The sequence below is a fragment of the Gasterosteus aculeatus genome, chromosome 14, assembly GCF_964276395.1.
Source record: "Gasterosteus aculeatus chromosome 14, fGasAcu3.hap1.1, whole genome shotgun sequence".
NCBI classification, from domain to species: Eukaryota; Metazoa; Chordata; class Actinopteri; order Perciformes; family Gasterosteidae; genus Gasterosteus; species Gasterosteus aculeatus.
The window spans coordinates 78,413-95,214 of record NC_135702.1 but is presented as its reverse complement, the minus strand read 5'-3'; the positions used below and the strand labels follow the sequence as shown (position 1 = coordinate 95,214).

At 44.6% G+C, this 16,802-nt stretch overlaps 1 protein-coding gene and 1 pseudogene across 5 annotated transcripts; one reads left to right on the top strand and one right to left on the bottom strand.

Moving 5' to 3' along the window:
• Positions 1–343: 343 nt before the first annotated feature.
• Positions 344–6,850, bottom strand: LOC120831649 (transcription factor 7-like 2; annotated as a pseudogene). The gene is made up of 12 exons (XR_013452585.1): positions 5,668–6,850; positions 5,396–5,465; positions 5,117–5,259; positions 2,874–2,951; positions 2,638–2,755; positions 2,485–2,557; positions 2,335–2,409; positions 2,082–2,195; positions 1,827–1,989; positions 1,154–1,261; positions 1,027–1,075; positions 344–938 (listed from the first exon to the last, which is right to left on the bottom strand). The product of XR_013452585.1 is annotated as a transcription factor 7-like 2 (transcript).
• Positions 5,144–16,693, top strand: LOC120831650 (drebrin-like protein B). Of its 4 annotated transcripts, none has more exons than XM_040197256.2 (14): positions 5,144–5,285; positions 9,654–9,709; positions 10,854–10,966; positions 11,069–11,143; positions 11,221–11,361; positions 12,244–12,321; positions 12,398–12,519; positions 12,682–12,736; positions 14,486–14,579; positions 14,678–14,842; positions 15,476–15,529; positions 15,668–15,732; positions 16,231–16,300; positions 16,481–16,693. In XM_040197256.2, the coding sequence occupies exons 3-14, from the start codon at positions 10,871–10,873 to the stop codon at positions 16,615–16,617; spliced, it is 1,152 nt and encodes a 383-aa protein (XP_040053190.2). In that variant the 5' UTR covers positions 5,144–5,285; positions 9,654–9,709; positions 10,854–10,870; the 3' UTR covers positions 16,618–16,693. The 4 variants fall into 4 exon arrangements, with proteins under 4 accessions (XP_040053190.2, XP_040053188.2, XP_077944632.1 ...); XM_040197254.2 differs by having other exon boundaries at positions 15,665–15,732; XM_078088506.1 differs by lacking the exon at positions 5,144–5,285 and adding an exon at positions 8,552–8,760.
• The last annotated feature ends 109 nt before the right edge of the window (positions 16,694–16,802 follow it).

Sequence of the window (16,802 nt, the reverse complement as noted above, 5' to 3'; positions counted from 1 at the left end):
ATATAACACTTTCACAACTTCAAGTCCGTTGATCATCGTCCAGGTTGAATTTAATTGATGCTTCAGTGCAGCATCACCTCCTTCCTTTCCCTTCCCAAGGTGGTCTAGAAACCCCTCCACATGAGACCCAGACCGTCACCATCACAGAGGCACGACTCAGTGAATATTTATTAACAGGAGGAACCAGAAAATAGATTTACATTCAATACTAACAGGTAAAAAGCAGCTTTCAGCTGAAAACACAGTGCCTCACCTAACAAGTGGATTGTTCTTGGAATTAGAAAAAGTGAAAATAAGTTTGCAAGAAAATAGGGTTTCATAAAGTAAGAAACACAGCCAAATATTGACTAGCTATTTGTCCATTTCATAATAAAAAATGTTTCTATATACTTTAAAAGAAAGACTTTACAGCATTAAAAAAAGTTAGATTTGGAGATTCACAGGCGATTGGTTCTTCTGCAAGACTGACTTAAGGCACCGTGGGAGCGCTTGGTGAGCGGCGGTAGGAGGTGGGACGAGGAAAGGTGGAAGAGGGGGTGAACACCTGGAAGGAGCCTGTGGGGAGGAGGTGGGGGTGTCGCAGGAGGAGGTGGGGGTGGAGGTGCTGCGGCTCAGAGGATGGAGGGTCCGGTGAGGTTTGGTGGTGAGGGCCAGCGGCTGCAGCTGCTCGCCGTACGGTGACGCCTGTCCACTGTAGGAAGAGGAGTGCGTGTGCTCGGTGTGAGTCGGCGCCGGGGCAGCCGGCGAGGCCAGAGCGGTGGTGGGCGTCGCCGGGGAGTCCAGCGAGGAGGCGGGGCTGGCCTGGGACAGGTGTGTGTGCGTCAGGTGGGAGACGGTGTAGGGCTGCGTGTGTGTGTGTGCAGTCCGCGTTAGCAGAGAGTGTGTGTGAGGCGTCTCGTCACAAGCTCTCTTCAGCTCCGGGGGAAAGTCCTCTTCATCTGAGGAGCACGCAGGTGAAGGCTTAGACCCCAAACACAGAAAGGACATTTATGTGTTTATGTTTATTATATTGAAGCATCCTCTTACTTTCAAACAGAGTCTCACTCTTTGCCCTCTTCCTCTTCTTCTTTTTACCCTGCACACAAACCAGCATGTAAGCTCATTAAAGGTGTGATGCTGTAAACACGTTGCAGTGCTGTAAACATGTACTCACGTAGTTATCTCTGGCTGACCAGCCGGGGTAAAGTTTGGAGTGGACGAGTCGCTCTTTGCGAGCCAGTTCGTAATATTTGGTTTGTTCGTCTTTGGACAGAGAATGCCACTGCAGACGGGAAACATCTCACGGTCAGTATGGCAACAAGCACACCCACCCACTCAGTCACCCACCCACTCACTCACCCACCCACTCACCTCACTCACCACCCACTCACTCAGTCACCCACTCACTCACTCAGTCACCCACCCACTCACCTCACTCACCACCCACTCACTCACTCACCCACCCACTCAGTCAGTCACCCACTCAGTCACTCACTCACTCAGTCACCCACCCACCCACTCACTCACCCACCCACTCACTCACTCACCCACCCACTCAGTCAGTCACCCACTCAGTCACTCACTCACTCAGTCACCCACCCACCCACCCACCTCACTCACCCTGTCACCCACCCACCCACTCACTCACCCACTCACTCAGTCACTCACCCACCCACTCACTCACTCACCCTCTGTCACCCACTCACTCAGTCACCCACCCACTCACTCACTCACCCACTCAGTCACCCACTCAGTCAGTCACCCACTCACTCACTCAGTCAGTCACCCACCCACCCACTCACCTCACTCACCCTGTCACCCACCCACCCACTCACTCACTCACTCACCCTCTGTCCCAGTATCTGATTGATGGTGGCGCTCTCTTTAACTTTGCATTGAGACACCACTTTGGGCCTCTCCTCTCTCATGTACAGCATGAAGGCGTTCAGCGGCTTCTTGATATGAGGCTTCTTCTCGTCTTTGTCCTGCAGGACGTCTGACGTGGATCTTCTACAGGAACATGTTACCGTGGTGTTACTGTATAAATATTCTATATTGTGATACATTGTGATATATGATGGGGTTGAGTAAAATGTTGATACCCGTTCTGATTGCTGCATCCAGGCTCTTGTTTCACCCTCGAGGGGACAAAGGGGGAGTGAGAAATGGTGGACTGGGGGGTTTGTAGACGTGGAGAGAAGTTACCGGACACCAGGCTACCAAACAAACACACGTCAAAGGTTAAAGTTTGCTCCTCCTCTTTAAAACAAAAGGTGAAATGTTCTTTCTTTAAGAACTCCACCTTAAGCCCCGCCCCCTGTGAAAATAAGGATGTGTGAATAAAACGAGAGTTACCTGGACATGGAGGCGTTCATAGCTAGAGCAGCTGGGGAGAAGCCTCCTGCCAGTGGGTACACAGCCTGTCCCTGTCTGCGTGGACCAGAGGACAGCGTGATACACTCCATTAAAAGGTCCACAGTGAAGGAGTCATGAGGAGTTACTTACAGCCATCCCAGAGGGTGAGGGACCTGAGCCATGCCTCCAGGAGACACCGGGTAGCAGGGGCTCCTCGACATACCTGCTCAGGTGAGTCAAACAGGTATCAGTGATGGCCATCAGGCCTCAGCTAGATGTGCTGGTGTGTTAGCGGAGACTCACCAGTGTCAGGGGAGAAGCCAGGTGAAGCCCTCTGGGGTGAGAAGGCCTCGGGGCTGTAGGACAGCAGTGGGTGGAGGTGGGTCATGTGAGGGTGCTGCACCATCGACACATTGTTAGACTGGAGACAAACACGGAGAACAATGGAGTCATCCACTCACCAGGGGTCTGCATCCCCCCCTTCAACCTAAATGTTTAGTGTGTCTCACCAGCTTGTGTTCATCTAACGAGTGTCTCACCAGGTTTGCCGGAGCAGCAGAGTCCCTCATAGCTGCTCTTCCTGGGACGTCCAGCAGAGGCCACTGAAACGGGAGATACTGAGGAGACGGATGCTGTGATGAAGAGCTTTGATTGGTCAGAAGACAAGTTGATTCTAGTACAAGAGCATTTAGCTGCTACGTCCTCATACTTCATGTAGGGTGAGGTGCACGTCCATGTGTTTAAGAGGTTGTTGTTGCTAGATACATCATCCTTGTGTTATTTTAGGACTTGAGACAATGTAGAGTAAAAGGAGGTATTGTGGGATCGTTTAGCAGCTCAGTCAACATGCCGAGTGAAAACACCACTCAACCAGAGAGCATTCACTGGTGCTCAGGTGGGACATGTTGGCACTGCCGTCTCCACAAACGAGGGGAACAAAGTCTTGGAGAAAAATACGGGACAAATGTGTCCGTGATGAAAAGCAGCAGTGTGGATGCACGGGGCAATAAAGTCTATGATCAATAAATAAAGCAACCAACGACTTCCACACACAAAGACGTGACTCTCTAGGTCGTCTTCAACAAAACACGTGACTCCACCTGTTGTTCTGGAGGTGAATCGCTCTGCAACACACGCACGACTTTACAACCGTGTTGGAGATCTCCCTCCATGAATCAGAGGCCGTCCGGCGTCCTCATCGTCCGCCAATGACGGCTTGTACAAGCGCTCATATTTAAAAGCTCTTCAATCTGATCCGTTCTCTCGTAAACGTTCTTCCTTTTGATAACGGCCGTATTGTGCTGTGAAAACGGAGATGTGAGACTCCGTAAAGGACGTAGTCAGCAGACCAATCACAGCCTGCTGCTGCAGGAAGCTGCGTCGCTTTAGACGCTAGTCTAGAAAAATGGGTCGACGCACAAAAGGAGGCGTGAAAAGACACGCAAGGGACACGCGACGCACACGCATGGGGGTCTTGCGTGTGCGTCGCTCTGAAAACGCAGAAGCATAAACTAGGCTTAAGTCTCTCACTGAGGAGGCTGACGAGGACACACGGCCCCATTGTGGGTAGAGAAATGTGAGGGAGGAGCTGAGAGACCTGTGTGTGTGTGTGTGTGTGTGTGTGTGTGTGTGTGTGGCCAGAGGCAGAGTGTTGGGTACAATGGGATGGAACCCCCCCATGAAGTTATGCATCAGCAGCATTCACACACTGCTAATGACAACAATGGGCCACTAACGAGGGGTAGTGGCGGGGGGGGGGGGGGGGGGGGGGGGGGGGGTAGTCTAGCTTTACGTACAAACAGAAAAGGAAAAAGTCCCACATCTGAGCCACTGTTCCCATATTTACTAAAGATGTCAAAATTAACGTGTTAATCTATGAAATTAATGTGATGAATATTTTAACACAATTGATGCAGCTTTGTTCCCTCCCAGTGTGCGTTGACCCCTGACCTCTGAAGGGGCCGCGTGCTGCAGTCAGTTAGATGAAGAGAGCGAGACGCTGAAGATAGAGAACTTTTTGCATTGGAAGTAAAACAAACAGAAGAACTGTGCAGAGGAATTCCTCCACATGTCAAACAGAAGGGGGACGAGTGGCAAACAGACCACTTTAGGACTGCTAAGCTAAGCTAGCTGCTGGGCTACTTCCATCTCAACATCTACCTGCAGAGGACCAGCAGGGTGTCCCTCCTGGCTAAATGTGGGGACATTGTTGGCACGTCAAATGATGAAGAGTTGAGAGCAAAGTGCACGAGGACAACAAGAGTTCAACATGATGAATTTGCACTTTCTTGTTCCTCAGAGTTTGTGTCCTTATGGTTGAATGCACTTTTTTTAAGTCGCTTTGGATAAAAGCGTCGGCTAAATGACGTGCAACATAATCCACCATGTGGAATTGTGCCGTGAAGATGATCAAATGTGTGTAGTTTTGTGTTTAAAACAAACAATTATACAACCGTGTCAAAAATACACTTTCTGAAGTGATTACTCATTTCTTGTAAGATTTAGGCTTTAGAAGAAAAACAAACTTAAGCGCGATAAATGGATTTTAAAATGCGTGACTATGTCCTTAATTTTAAAAATATATTGACAGCCCTAATTATATTGTATGGAATGTACTACATTTGAATATCATTTATTAATGTAGGTTAATTGCTCTTGTTAATAGCAACTGCTATACTGCGTGACGTCATGAACACACACACATTAGCTATCAGCATCCCCACAGGGAGATGGACCCTGTCCCACTACTGCGTGACGTCATGAACACACACACTGGACTCACCGTCCTGGCGCCGGGGGCCAGCGCTCCGTTGGAGAGGTAAGGACTACAGAAGTTTCCCAGGTCTGGGATCATGAAGAAGGGATATCCAACAAAAGGAGAGGAAGAGACCTGGAAGAGACCTCCATCCTGCTGCCTCCTCAGGGCTGAGAGAGCAGGTCCACAGAGCAGAGTGAGGCGCACACACACATCTATTGGCTTATCGTTATGGGTTTGCATTTTAAATCTAAATAGTCTGTTAATGTATATAGATACTTAAATAAAGGTTACAGAAATATTTACCTTCTTGAAACAGATGATTGTGTCGGATCCTATTCTCCAGATCTGAGTTGGCCCTAGACTGTCTGTCAGCCTACACACACGACCACCACAACAACAGATAACACACGGACATACAAACAACAGCAACACAGACACACACATACCAATAACCCAACACACAATAACAAAACAACAACACGCACACCCACGCGGAAACAAAGCACAGTGTGGTGTAACAGCAGTGGGTCTGCAGCAGAGAAACCAGAGTAAAGAACTGACCCCAGACCACTTACCTCGGAGTCTGAGCTGGACTCGGACTCGTTGACCAGAGAGGACTTGACATCGTCCAGGTCTCGTTCAGAGGAAGCATTCCTCTTCTCCTCTTGCTCCCCTTCATCTTTAAAGGCGATCAGTTCGTCGTTTGCTCCCAGATCGTCTCCCCCGCTTAGCTGCGGCATGTCTGCCCGTTAGCCGCTGCAGCTAGCACGAGCTAACGGCTGATGGACAACCTACACTGCCCGTTAGCCGCTGCAGCTAGCACGAGCTAACGGCTGATGGACAACCTACACTGCCCGTTAGCCGCTGCAGCTAGCACGAGCTAACGGCTGATGGACAACCTACACTGCCCGTTAGCCGCTGCAGCTAGCACGAGCTAACGGCTGATGGACAACCTACACTGCCCGTTAGCCGCTGCAGCTAGCACGAGCTAACGGCTGATGGACAACCTACACTGCCCGTTAGCCGCTGCAGCTAGCACGAGCTAACGGCTGATGGACAACCTACACTGCACGTTAGCCGCTGCAGCTAGCACGAGCTAACGGCTGATGGACAACCTACACTGCCCGTTAGCCGCTGCAGCTAGCACGAGCTAACGGCGGAGTTAGCCCGAGCGATGGCTATTTACAGTTTGTAATGGAACAGCCAACCAGAGCTGAAATCCTTTGATGTTGTCGGAGTGTTTCACAGTTCGCATCCAGCCAAAGTGATTATATTGTCTTTTGTGGCGTCAAAACTCGCTTATTAAACTAACCTGCTAGCTATCGTTAGCTACCTGCGGCGTTCACTGACGCGTATGTTTGTTCCGCTGAATTCCTGAAGTCTGGAAGTCTTTGGGTAGTCTTCCTGGAATCTCCTCCACCACAAAGACATTCCATACAGAAGTGCAAGCGCAGGGAGAGTTGTACTGACAATATAAGCGACTCAGAACCAACTCGGGACCGCTGCCTTCAAGAACCCGGACTAAAAGTTTAACGTGCAGTTCCTCCAGCGGGAAAAAGTAAAGGCCCGTTGAGATTTTATCCAAATGTCCGGAGTCCGGTTTAAAACAGGCATCGTTCTACGGACGAGAACTCAGATCCAGACCTTTGTTTGTGTGGCAACACTTCTGGTACCGAGAAAGGGACTCTGCAACTGTTGGGGGGTACCTAGACCGGTACTGACTCTGGACCAGTTCAGCTAAGCGCGCTAGTCTTCAGCAGCCAGTTGAACTGATCCTGGACCAGGCTCAACAGGTTGATCGCGTTCGTTTGAAAAAACAAAGAGGTGGGCGGAGTTTACATGGACAAGAAAGACACTTTTCAGGAATCAGGAAACATTTATTGCCAAAATATGTCAAACATACAAGGAATTTGTCTTGGCGGTTGGTGCGTGACAGTAGAAACCTTACAGCAGTGGTCCCCAAACACCGGGCCGCGGACCGGTACTGGGCCGCACCACAGAATGCTTATATATATATTTTTCTGAAAAATGTTTTATTTTGAAAATTGACCGGATTTTCTACTAATTACGTGCGCTCGTCCCTCTGACAGATTCCCCACGCGTCACCAGGCGTTTTTCTTCACGTTTACAATTGTCCTCTTACCGCGCACGGCAGTTTCGCCCACCAGCGAACACAGGCCACATTTACACATAGCCGGGTATTTACGGCCCCGGACGCCATCATAACTACGCCAAACCTGTAGTCGGCAGTGTAACGACAAGGATAAAGACATGCAAACCAATTCTCAAAACCAACAAGCCAACAAGTCGCATACTGTGGCGTTTGACAACCTAAAACTCCGTTGGACCGAGTTCACACACAAACACAAACACGGAGTTTTCAGAAATCTCCACTTTGGCGGAGTTTTTAGAAATGATCGTTTTCCGTGATAAAATCTTCCTTTTTGTGTAAATGAAAGGCCAAAACGCATGAAAATATACGCGTTTTCCCATCGTGTAAACGGGGTCACAGAGCGCGCGACTACTACCCCCCCCCGTCGGACCTTCTCGACCGGTCCGCGAAATATTGTCTGACATGAAAACGGTCCGTGAGGTGAAAAAGGTTGGGGACCACTGCCTTAAAGGACCAGTGGGACACCTTAATGACGTCATGGCCCGAACAATGTTATCATCATAAATCAGAATATTAACGTTATATAACTTGTCTCCAGGTCAGTGCAGCAGACTGAGAACATTTAGTACATACAGTTAAAGGTAAAATATATCCTGAGATTAGGACATTTATGCATATAAGGTTAAATCTAAAGAGTCTACAGGTCTAAACTTTAATTAAACTAGTCTACAGGTGTATAGTCTAATCTCTTTAGATCTATACACCTGTAGACTAGTTAATAGTGAACAATTTGTTCTTTTTGAACGAATCCTTACAAGGACTCGGGAGTAACGAGTCCTCTCAAAGAGAGATGCGTCCATCTAACGTTAGTCTGCAGAGGACCACCACTGTGTCCCTAAAAGACGTGGGTTGAAAACATCCTGCTAAATGTGGGAACATTGTTGGCACTTCAAACACAGCCGTCAAATGAGTTGAGAGCAAAGTGCACGGGGACAACAGGAAGAGTCGCTAGTTGTGTTTAAAATAACATTAACAATTAAACAACGGTGTCTAAAATACACGCTTTCTAAAGATTACTACTACAATTAATTTGTTTTTAATCAACTGACAGTCCTAAAATAAATAAATCACCGCTGGGCACGTTAATGCTTAATTTACAATAAGGTTTTTAATGCGCCCTAAAATAACTCTGCATTATTAGGGTGTTAATAGCTTGTTATTATGGCATTATTAGCGTTAACTAACACAAACACACGCTCAAACACAGGACAATGATTGTAGTTGCCTCACGAGGGGCAACGTCATGCTTTTCAACAAATGATAGCACTGGGACGGGCCTAAGGGAGCAGCTACTGAAGGAATGAGGCTCATCTAGTTTCACTAGTTTCACTCTTCAGAGCGAAGGATCTGCTGTAACGAGTAAAGTAGAGTTAATGTTACTGGAACCTCTTCGTTGAGGAAAGCTGAAGACAATGGCAGTGAATTTGAGTAAGAATGGCCCTTCACTCGTGGAGGCGTATAAAGAAGTAGTGGATGGAAAGATGGACACAAACTGGTGAGTTATCACTGGTTCTGAAATGCTAACCTACCAACATGCTAACCCTCTGACACCTTCTGACATGCTAATCTCCTGACATATTTTTGGAACAGTAAATCACACACAGCATGCCATACAATATTGCAAGTGTCGACCAAACTGAAATAAAGCATGAATGGCAGAGGGGTTACCCCTAATGGGTCGCGTATTTTCCTAGTCGATCCAGCTTGTCCAGGCAAATGTCATCGGAATATTCAATTAAAAAGATACATCATAATAGGGGTCGATCTTACTAAGTAAATGTCCATCGGAAATCGTAGGCGTGTCCATTTTTCCATACAATTCCCAGCTTGGAGCATCTGGTCCCACTGGTGTAGGTGGGTGGGGCCTGATCATACAGTTTGTTTTTCCACAGCCCCCTTAAAGGTGCACTTCTGTTGAGGGTCAATCGAACTGTCATGTTCAAGATTTCATATATCTCCCTCTTCACCTCCTCCCAGAACTTCTCAATTTAGGACAATCCCAGAAAATGTGATGAAAATCCCCTATTAGACCACAACCTCTCCAGAAGAGAGGTGGAATACTTCTCGTCACATTCTGACATTTTAAACCATATTGAATTACCGACCTGCTAACCTACCGACAGAGCAACCTATCAACATGTTAACCTGCTGACAGGGTAACCTGACACGGTAAAATGATAACCTACCAACAGGCTAATCTGCGGGCATGTTAATTAACCTGTTTACACGTTCATGTGCTGACATGCTAACCTGGTGACATGCTAACCTGTTGAAGAGTTCACCCGTGGACATTTTGACATACCACCATGTTAACATACCAACATGCTTACCTGCTGACATGCTAACCTGGTGACATGTTATGCTACTGTGCTCACTGTGTGTTTGTAGGGCGCTCTTCACTTATGAAGGGAACACCAATGACATCCGTCTTGCACAGAAGGGAGGTAAGATCTGATAAACACATTCTGCAATATCCACTAATAGAAGGTTAAACTGACTCTGAGAGCGCCGGGTGTCCGGATTTATGAGGGGCCATTTAGGACTTAACTATTGAGACACTCTTGCATGCTCATATATAAAACATTATACATACTCATCTGAAAGTGAAACTGATCAGTAGTGTGCGCGAGAGCGTTTCAATAGCGAACGTGAGTGTTTCATTAGTCCGCGTGAGAGTGTTTCAGCGGTTTAGTCCTAAAACGGCCCCTCGTACGTATTGTCTAATACCTCATGAACGTATGATCTTCCTCATTGTTTTTGTTGAAAACACATTTAATGTGTTTGCTCCCTCAAGTTGTTTCAAGCTCCAGATATAATTTTGAAATATGGTAAAAATAACCAACAGTATTAATCACTTCAGAATGCTGCGTCTTTTATATGAGAATCAGTGGCGGGCCGTGCATTTCCTACCTGGGCCGTCTATTACTACTACTGAATAACCTAATGACTTCATTATGACGTCACAGTTACACATTATTTGATTTTGTGGAAACACCTCATATTCACATAACACTAACATTTATAGTGAATTAAAATGTTACACGAAGCTCAATTCAAATACACTAACTGCAGATACATGAATACGCCATGACGGGATGCTGCATGATTAATAAACAATACATACAATAAAATCATTGTAATATATCAATGACTATAGCAAACTCACAAGACCCAGTCACATTTATTTAAAACAAAGCATGACAAAAAAACCATTAAAACCGATGCACTAATACAGCACACAGACTCAAATACACGGCCCATTCAAATATTATTTACATCAGAGGTAATGATGGACAAATTAACACACTGCTGCAGATGTAAACACACAAAAGCAGTACAATTAGGAAATGCTGTTCACGATATATAAAGTTCAACCTGAACTCTTCCTAAATACTAAGATCTGCTTGCTAGCTTTCTGTTTGACAGAAGTCACGTGGCCCACTGACCAATCAAAGTGATTAATGCTTAGCGTGAATGCAGCGGTATGAAGCTAGCTCGATACTACTGGAACGAAGAAGAATGTGATTATTTTATTATTGCAGTTATATTTGCTGTCAAAAAGTGGTATTTCTCTGTGTCTGTGTGCAGATGGAGGGTTAGAGGAGATGGTGGAGGAGCTGAACAGTGGGAAGGTGATGTACGCTTTCTGTCGAGTCCAGGACCCAAACTCTGGTCTGCCAAAATATGTCCTCATAAACTGGGTGAGAAAAACACACACACAGACACACGTTCACAAAAAAATACAGAAATATAGATACAGCACATTGAGGCTCAGTTGTTTGGGTTCACGTCTGTGTGCACAGACAGGTGACGGTGTAAAGGACTCTAGAAAAGGAATGTGTGCCAACCACGTGAGCTCGCTGTCCAGCTTCCTGAAGGTGTGTGACCTGATCAATGTGTGTGTGTGACACTAGGGAGCCCATGTGACCTGATCAATGTGTGTGTGTGACACTAGGGAGCCCATGTGACCATAAATGCCCGTGGAGATGATGACGTGGACCCGGAGACGATCTTGCAGAAAGTAGCCAAAACCTCTGGAGCCAACTTTCACTTCAACAAACCGAAGGAACACAAAGACACTACGAGAGGATCTGTTGTAAGAAACATGGACCTCTGGAATAAATAAAAAACTAATATGTTTACAGGAACATGATGTTGGGAAGGTTAGGGGTTAGGGGTTAGGGGTTAGGGTTAGCCTTACGCGGGGCATCATTTTGTAGGGCACGGTGTAGGTGTTGGTTAGCTAATGTGAAATTAAATCATTCACATCAATAGACTTATTAATAATCGCTAAGATAATTCACAAAGTAAATAAAAAACACCCTGAAAGGGACTAATAACCAAACTATAAATCAATTGATATTCACTCATTAAGAGTAAGGAATTTAAGGTTTGAGTTTGTACACTGGCTGTGTTTCCAGCCAGCATCACAAAGTATATCCTAAAGTATAACAGGGATTATTAACTTCCAATAATACAAATCTGAATTTGAAATCAACAAAAGCTATGATACAATATCCTATTATCTAAACAACAAATACAAACATGAATTCATGTGTGTGGAGGGGGAGGTGTGTGTGTGTGTCTGTGAGATAAGGAGGGGAGCTAGCTGGACGCTGAGCTACCAACCACATGGCAGGTAGCAGGCTGTGTTTGTACACCACGTGTGTTCCCCACATAGTTAAACCTCTGTCTGAAGGTAACTGTGTATGTGTGGAGGGACAGAAATCAAAGAAAGGACTCAAAGCAAAGGCACAACAGCGGTTAACTTCATCACGTCACACAGTTCATAAACATAGACAATCTCTCGTTAAACAATACAGTAAACATCAAAACAGAAATAACGACACATGCTAATCTAACTTCTGCTATGAATGAGACTGTAAAATCATATAATCTTTTTTTAATGGTAAACACAACTGAACTCGAGTTATTGGAGTAACGTGAATCATAACTCATACCTTCTCTGCTGTAACAGGGTTCTGTGTATCGGAAGGTCAACGCTGTGGAGGAAATACAACAAACTAGAAAAGACGACTTCTGGGGTCAAAATCAGGTGTCTCTTCACATTACTTAGAGGATGTACAGTTTGGCTTGATTTCATCTGGAAATAACGTAAGTGTCTTCTTCAGAGGGACGAAGCACTTCGTCAACAGGAGGAGGACCAGCGGCAGGTGGAGGAACAAACGGAGAAGCAGATGAGGGAGAGGGAGAAGAAAGCCAAGGAGAGAGCTCAGCAGATCGAACAGGAGAAGTGAGTCTTCATCATCATCAACCACGTCCACGTCAGCTGATTGGTGCTTTTTGTTTGTCCTCCGGGACTCATCAGAGAGAAAAATAGGAGCTGGTGTTCATCATCATCAACCACATCTGTTCACATCTAACAGCTGATTGGTGCTATATGTTTGTCCCCCAGGACTCTTCAGAAGCAGAGAGAAGAAGAGGAGCGAGAGATGGAGCAGCAGAGCCACGTGAGTTTAATAGAACATTCTTCATCTTCACTTAAGGTTCATCCCTTTCCAGAACCAGGAAATAGATCTGTGAATACCTCTGGAATCTGACCGTGACTCCAGTGCTGTACTTATGAGGGTTCAAGTAGACTTACCATTTAAAAGATGACACTGTTTTATATAACATTTAAATATTAAAACAATGTGACAATAACACAATGTGTCTGATTTAGGACCTGCAGGAAGATGTACACACGAAGTCTGGGATTAATTTAGCTGTATCTGTGCATAACTTATGTGGCGCAGGGGTAGAGAGGGAGAGCTGGGAACCACAAGGTTGGCGGTTCGAGCCCCGGCTGCTTCATGTCGAAGTGTCCCTGAGCAAGACACCTGACTCCTAATTGCTCTCTGGGCAAAAATGTAAAAAGCCATGAGTTATAAATGCAATGTAAGTTGCTTTGGATAAAAGCGTCGGCTAAATGACCTGTGATGTAATGTAATAATGTTACACATACAGGAACTTGTCCTGGTGATTGATGGGATATAAGAATGAAAAAGGATAGAAGTAAAATGAAAATATATATAAGTCCATTAAAACATGTATGTATATACATATATTTCCATCCATCCATGATCTCCTGTATTTCACTATATTTAAAATAAATCTAATCTGATTGAAATTAAATTATGCCTGAAAAATAAGGTTTACCCATATTCATCAAAGATTGAATATCATTAAACTACAGATGTTAGAACCTGTTAGTGGTTTTATTTAGTATAGCTCAAAATCACAAATTACAAATTTGCCTCAGAGGGCTTTACAGTCTGCAACATCCTCTGTCCCGAGACCCTCACATCGGCACAGGAAAAACTCCCCCAAAAATGAAAACCCTTCTATGGGGATAAAAGGGAGCACGTGCTGCAGCATTCTGAATCAACTGGAGAGGCTTAAGAGATTTACAAGAGCAGCCTGATAACAGAGAATTACAGTAGTCCAGTCTGAAAGTGACAAACGCATTAACTAATTGCATCACTTACTTACTGCATCACTTTGAGACAGGAAGTTCCTGATTTTAGATATATTACGTAGATGAATAAAGGCCGTCCTTGAAGTCTTCTTTATATGCGAGTTGAAGGACATATCCTGGTCGAAGAGAACTCCAAGGTTCTAATCTAGACGGTGCTGCTGGGTACCAGAGACATTCCATTCAGAGAAACTGTGTCGGCTGGCTTTGAAGGCCATGTGGCTATAACTTCCGTTTTTTCTGAGTTTAGCTTCATGAAGTTGCAAGTCATCCAAGTTTTGATATATCTAAGACATTCTTGAAGTCTAACAAGCTGGTTAGTCCCAGATAGACAAGAAAAAAGGTTTGGTCCAATGCAAGATCATCCCTAGTTTTCACCAGTGCTGTTTCTGTGATTAGATTCAAGTTTATTGTCATTGCACAGTACCCACAGTACAGGTACTGAGACAACAAAATGCAGTTTAGCATCTAACCAGAAGAGAGCAGATACAGTGCAGAGTATATATAAATAAATCTACAGTGTGAAATATACATGGAGCAGTATATACATAAGAAGCAGGGTTGTAAATATGAATGGCGTGGTCAGAATCACACAGGTTTGTATTTACTGGTCAGGGAGTGGCATTATGGGTAATGTCATGCCCTGCATTGATTGAGCGTGACTCCCCAAATTGTTTTAATGAGATACATTAAGATAACCCTTGATTAGTCTTAATTCCCCTTTAAACCCTGTCTATATTCACAGAAGGCCAAGTCACACATTCCCCAGAGGTCCTTAAACCCCAGAGACATGTTCAAGCAAAGGGAGCAGAGCTTTGAGTCTCCTGCTTCCAGACCTGGTGAACCTGCACAGATCAATAAGCTCAACCAATCATATTGATAATGATATTACAGATTCATATCATGGCATAATTAATGGTCTCATTCTGTGTCTCAGGGAAACTTTTATCTGAGTCCTTTGAGAGAGAAACTCCGCTACAACCTGAGTCTCGTCCTGCTCCAGCTTTGCTCCCCTTGTCTCCTGTCTCATCTATCTCACCTGTGAGGTCTCACTCACCTGCCGCACCACCACAGACAACTGGTTCACCTTTTGCAGCTGCAGGTGAGACACATCAGATCCATCACCTCAACAGGCTGTTTGATAGGTGAGGTGATGGATCTGATGTCACATTGTGTTATTAAACATTAAGTACTTGGGCTAAAACAACGTCATTTCCTGACAAACCTCCACTTGACTTAACTACTGAAGGTTTATTTGTCCTTACATGACCTTCACTGTCAGGACCTCCATTCTGATGACCTTCCTTCTGATGTGTTTCAGTCTAACAACCTTCATTCTGATGACCTTCGGTCTCAGGGCCGTCATTTTGATGACCATCAGTCTCAGGACCTTTCAGTGTTAGGGCCTTTAGTCTCAGGATCTTCAGTCTCAGGACCTTCATTCTGTCGAACTTTAGTCAACTTTAGTAATTTTGGCGACCTTCAGTCATAGGACATTCAGTCTCTTCAGACGTTTTATGTGGACTGGAAACGCTTTTACTGCTAATAATAATTAAATGACTTAAATGTACAACAAATTCATTGTATTTACCCCTAATAACTTAAGGAATAACAAGAAGAATACATAACATTCATTTAATAACCTTTCGTTAATATTTTATTCCACCAAATGAAACTAGTGTAAAATGAAAATATGAAAGAAGATAAATCGCTAATATGTCTTTGATCCACACAGAACAAGAGTGGTCTGACGAGTTTGAAGACGAAGATGGAGATGAAGCTCCTCCTGGTACGACTACATGTACATAATTACTGCAATCAGTACTGGTGACAAGTATTAGTTGTACAAACCGGCAACCAGTACTAGTGACTCTGTGGATGATCATAATTGTCGCCATAAGCTTTGTTTAATGTCTCCAACAAGAAGACGTGTACGAGGCAGAGACTGAGGAGGACCTGTACGAAAATGTTTACGATCCCACAACCCCCTCGGTGAGTTCTACCATCTTTATTCAGAAATGTACCAAGTACTGTTATTGCTGCTTGTTTTATATCAAAATAACATTTATGCTTATGTGATACAGCATGTTTTGAAACTGTATTAAATAAGCCTCTCTTTGTTAGGGTTCCGCCCTCCAAACTTCATGTGGTTTTATTTCAATAAATATTTGATCAAAAGCGGAAATATTTTCCTCAGTCGGATAACACCGATGTGAGATGATCATCTGAATTTACTAATATGGAACTCTTTCCTATATTAGAACTGAATAATAAAATCACTCAAATGTTTTTACTAAATAATGACCTCATGTTTATATTATTAGTAATAATACTGAATAATGAAATCAGTAATGTGTGAGAAGGACTAATATGTTATTACTCAAAATGAAATTAATATTATACCATTGCTAAATTAACTCATTATTATGTTATTACCAAATAATTAATGAGTGGAGTTGCTCTTTGATTGATTATTGATATGAATGTAAGGGCGAAGACGTTGATGTGGACACGAGAGGACAGAGCATTATGGCCAGAGCTTTGTATGACTACCAGGCTGGTGTGTATACACACTCACACACATACATGCACAAACACGTACACACACACACACACACACAAACAGGCACATGCACAAACACGTACACACACACACTGTCACAAACACGGGCATACACACACACACAGGTACAGGTATACACAGACACACACTTGCCTCACCATGAACTCTTGTCCACAGTGGACGACACTGAGATCACCTTTGACCCCGGTGACATCATCACAGGGGTTGAAATGCTGGATGAGGGCTGGTGGAGAGGATTCGGGCCTCAGGGAGGCTTCGGGATGTTTCCCGCTAATTATGTGGTGCTCCTCTAGAGCCTTTGACCCTCCTTCTGGTCACCTGACGGGAAGTGGACTAAGACAATAAAAGATATTACTTAACTTATAGAAATCTGTGGTCATTATGCATTGAGGGTTTGTCTCAACATTCATCGTTAGTAGATTAAAAGATATTAGATAGTTATAATAAACACAGTTCGTTAAAACTTGAGTAATTGGTT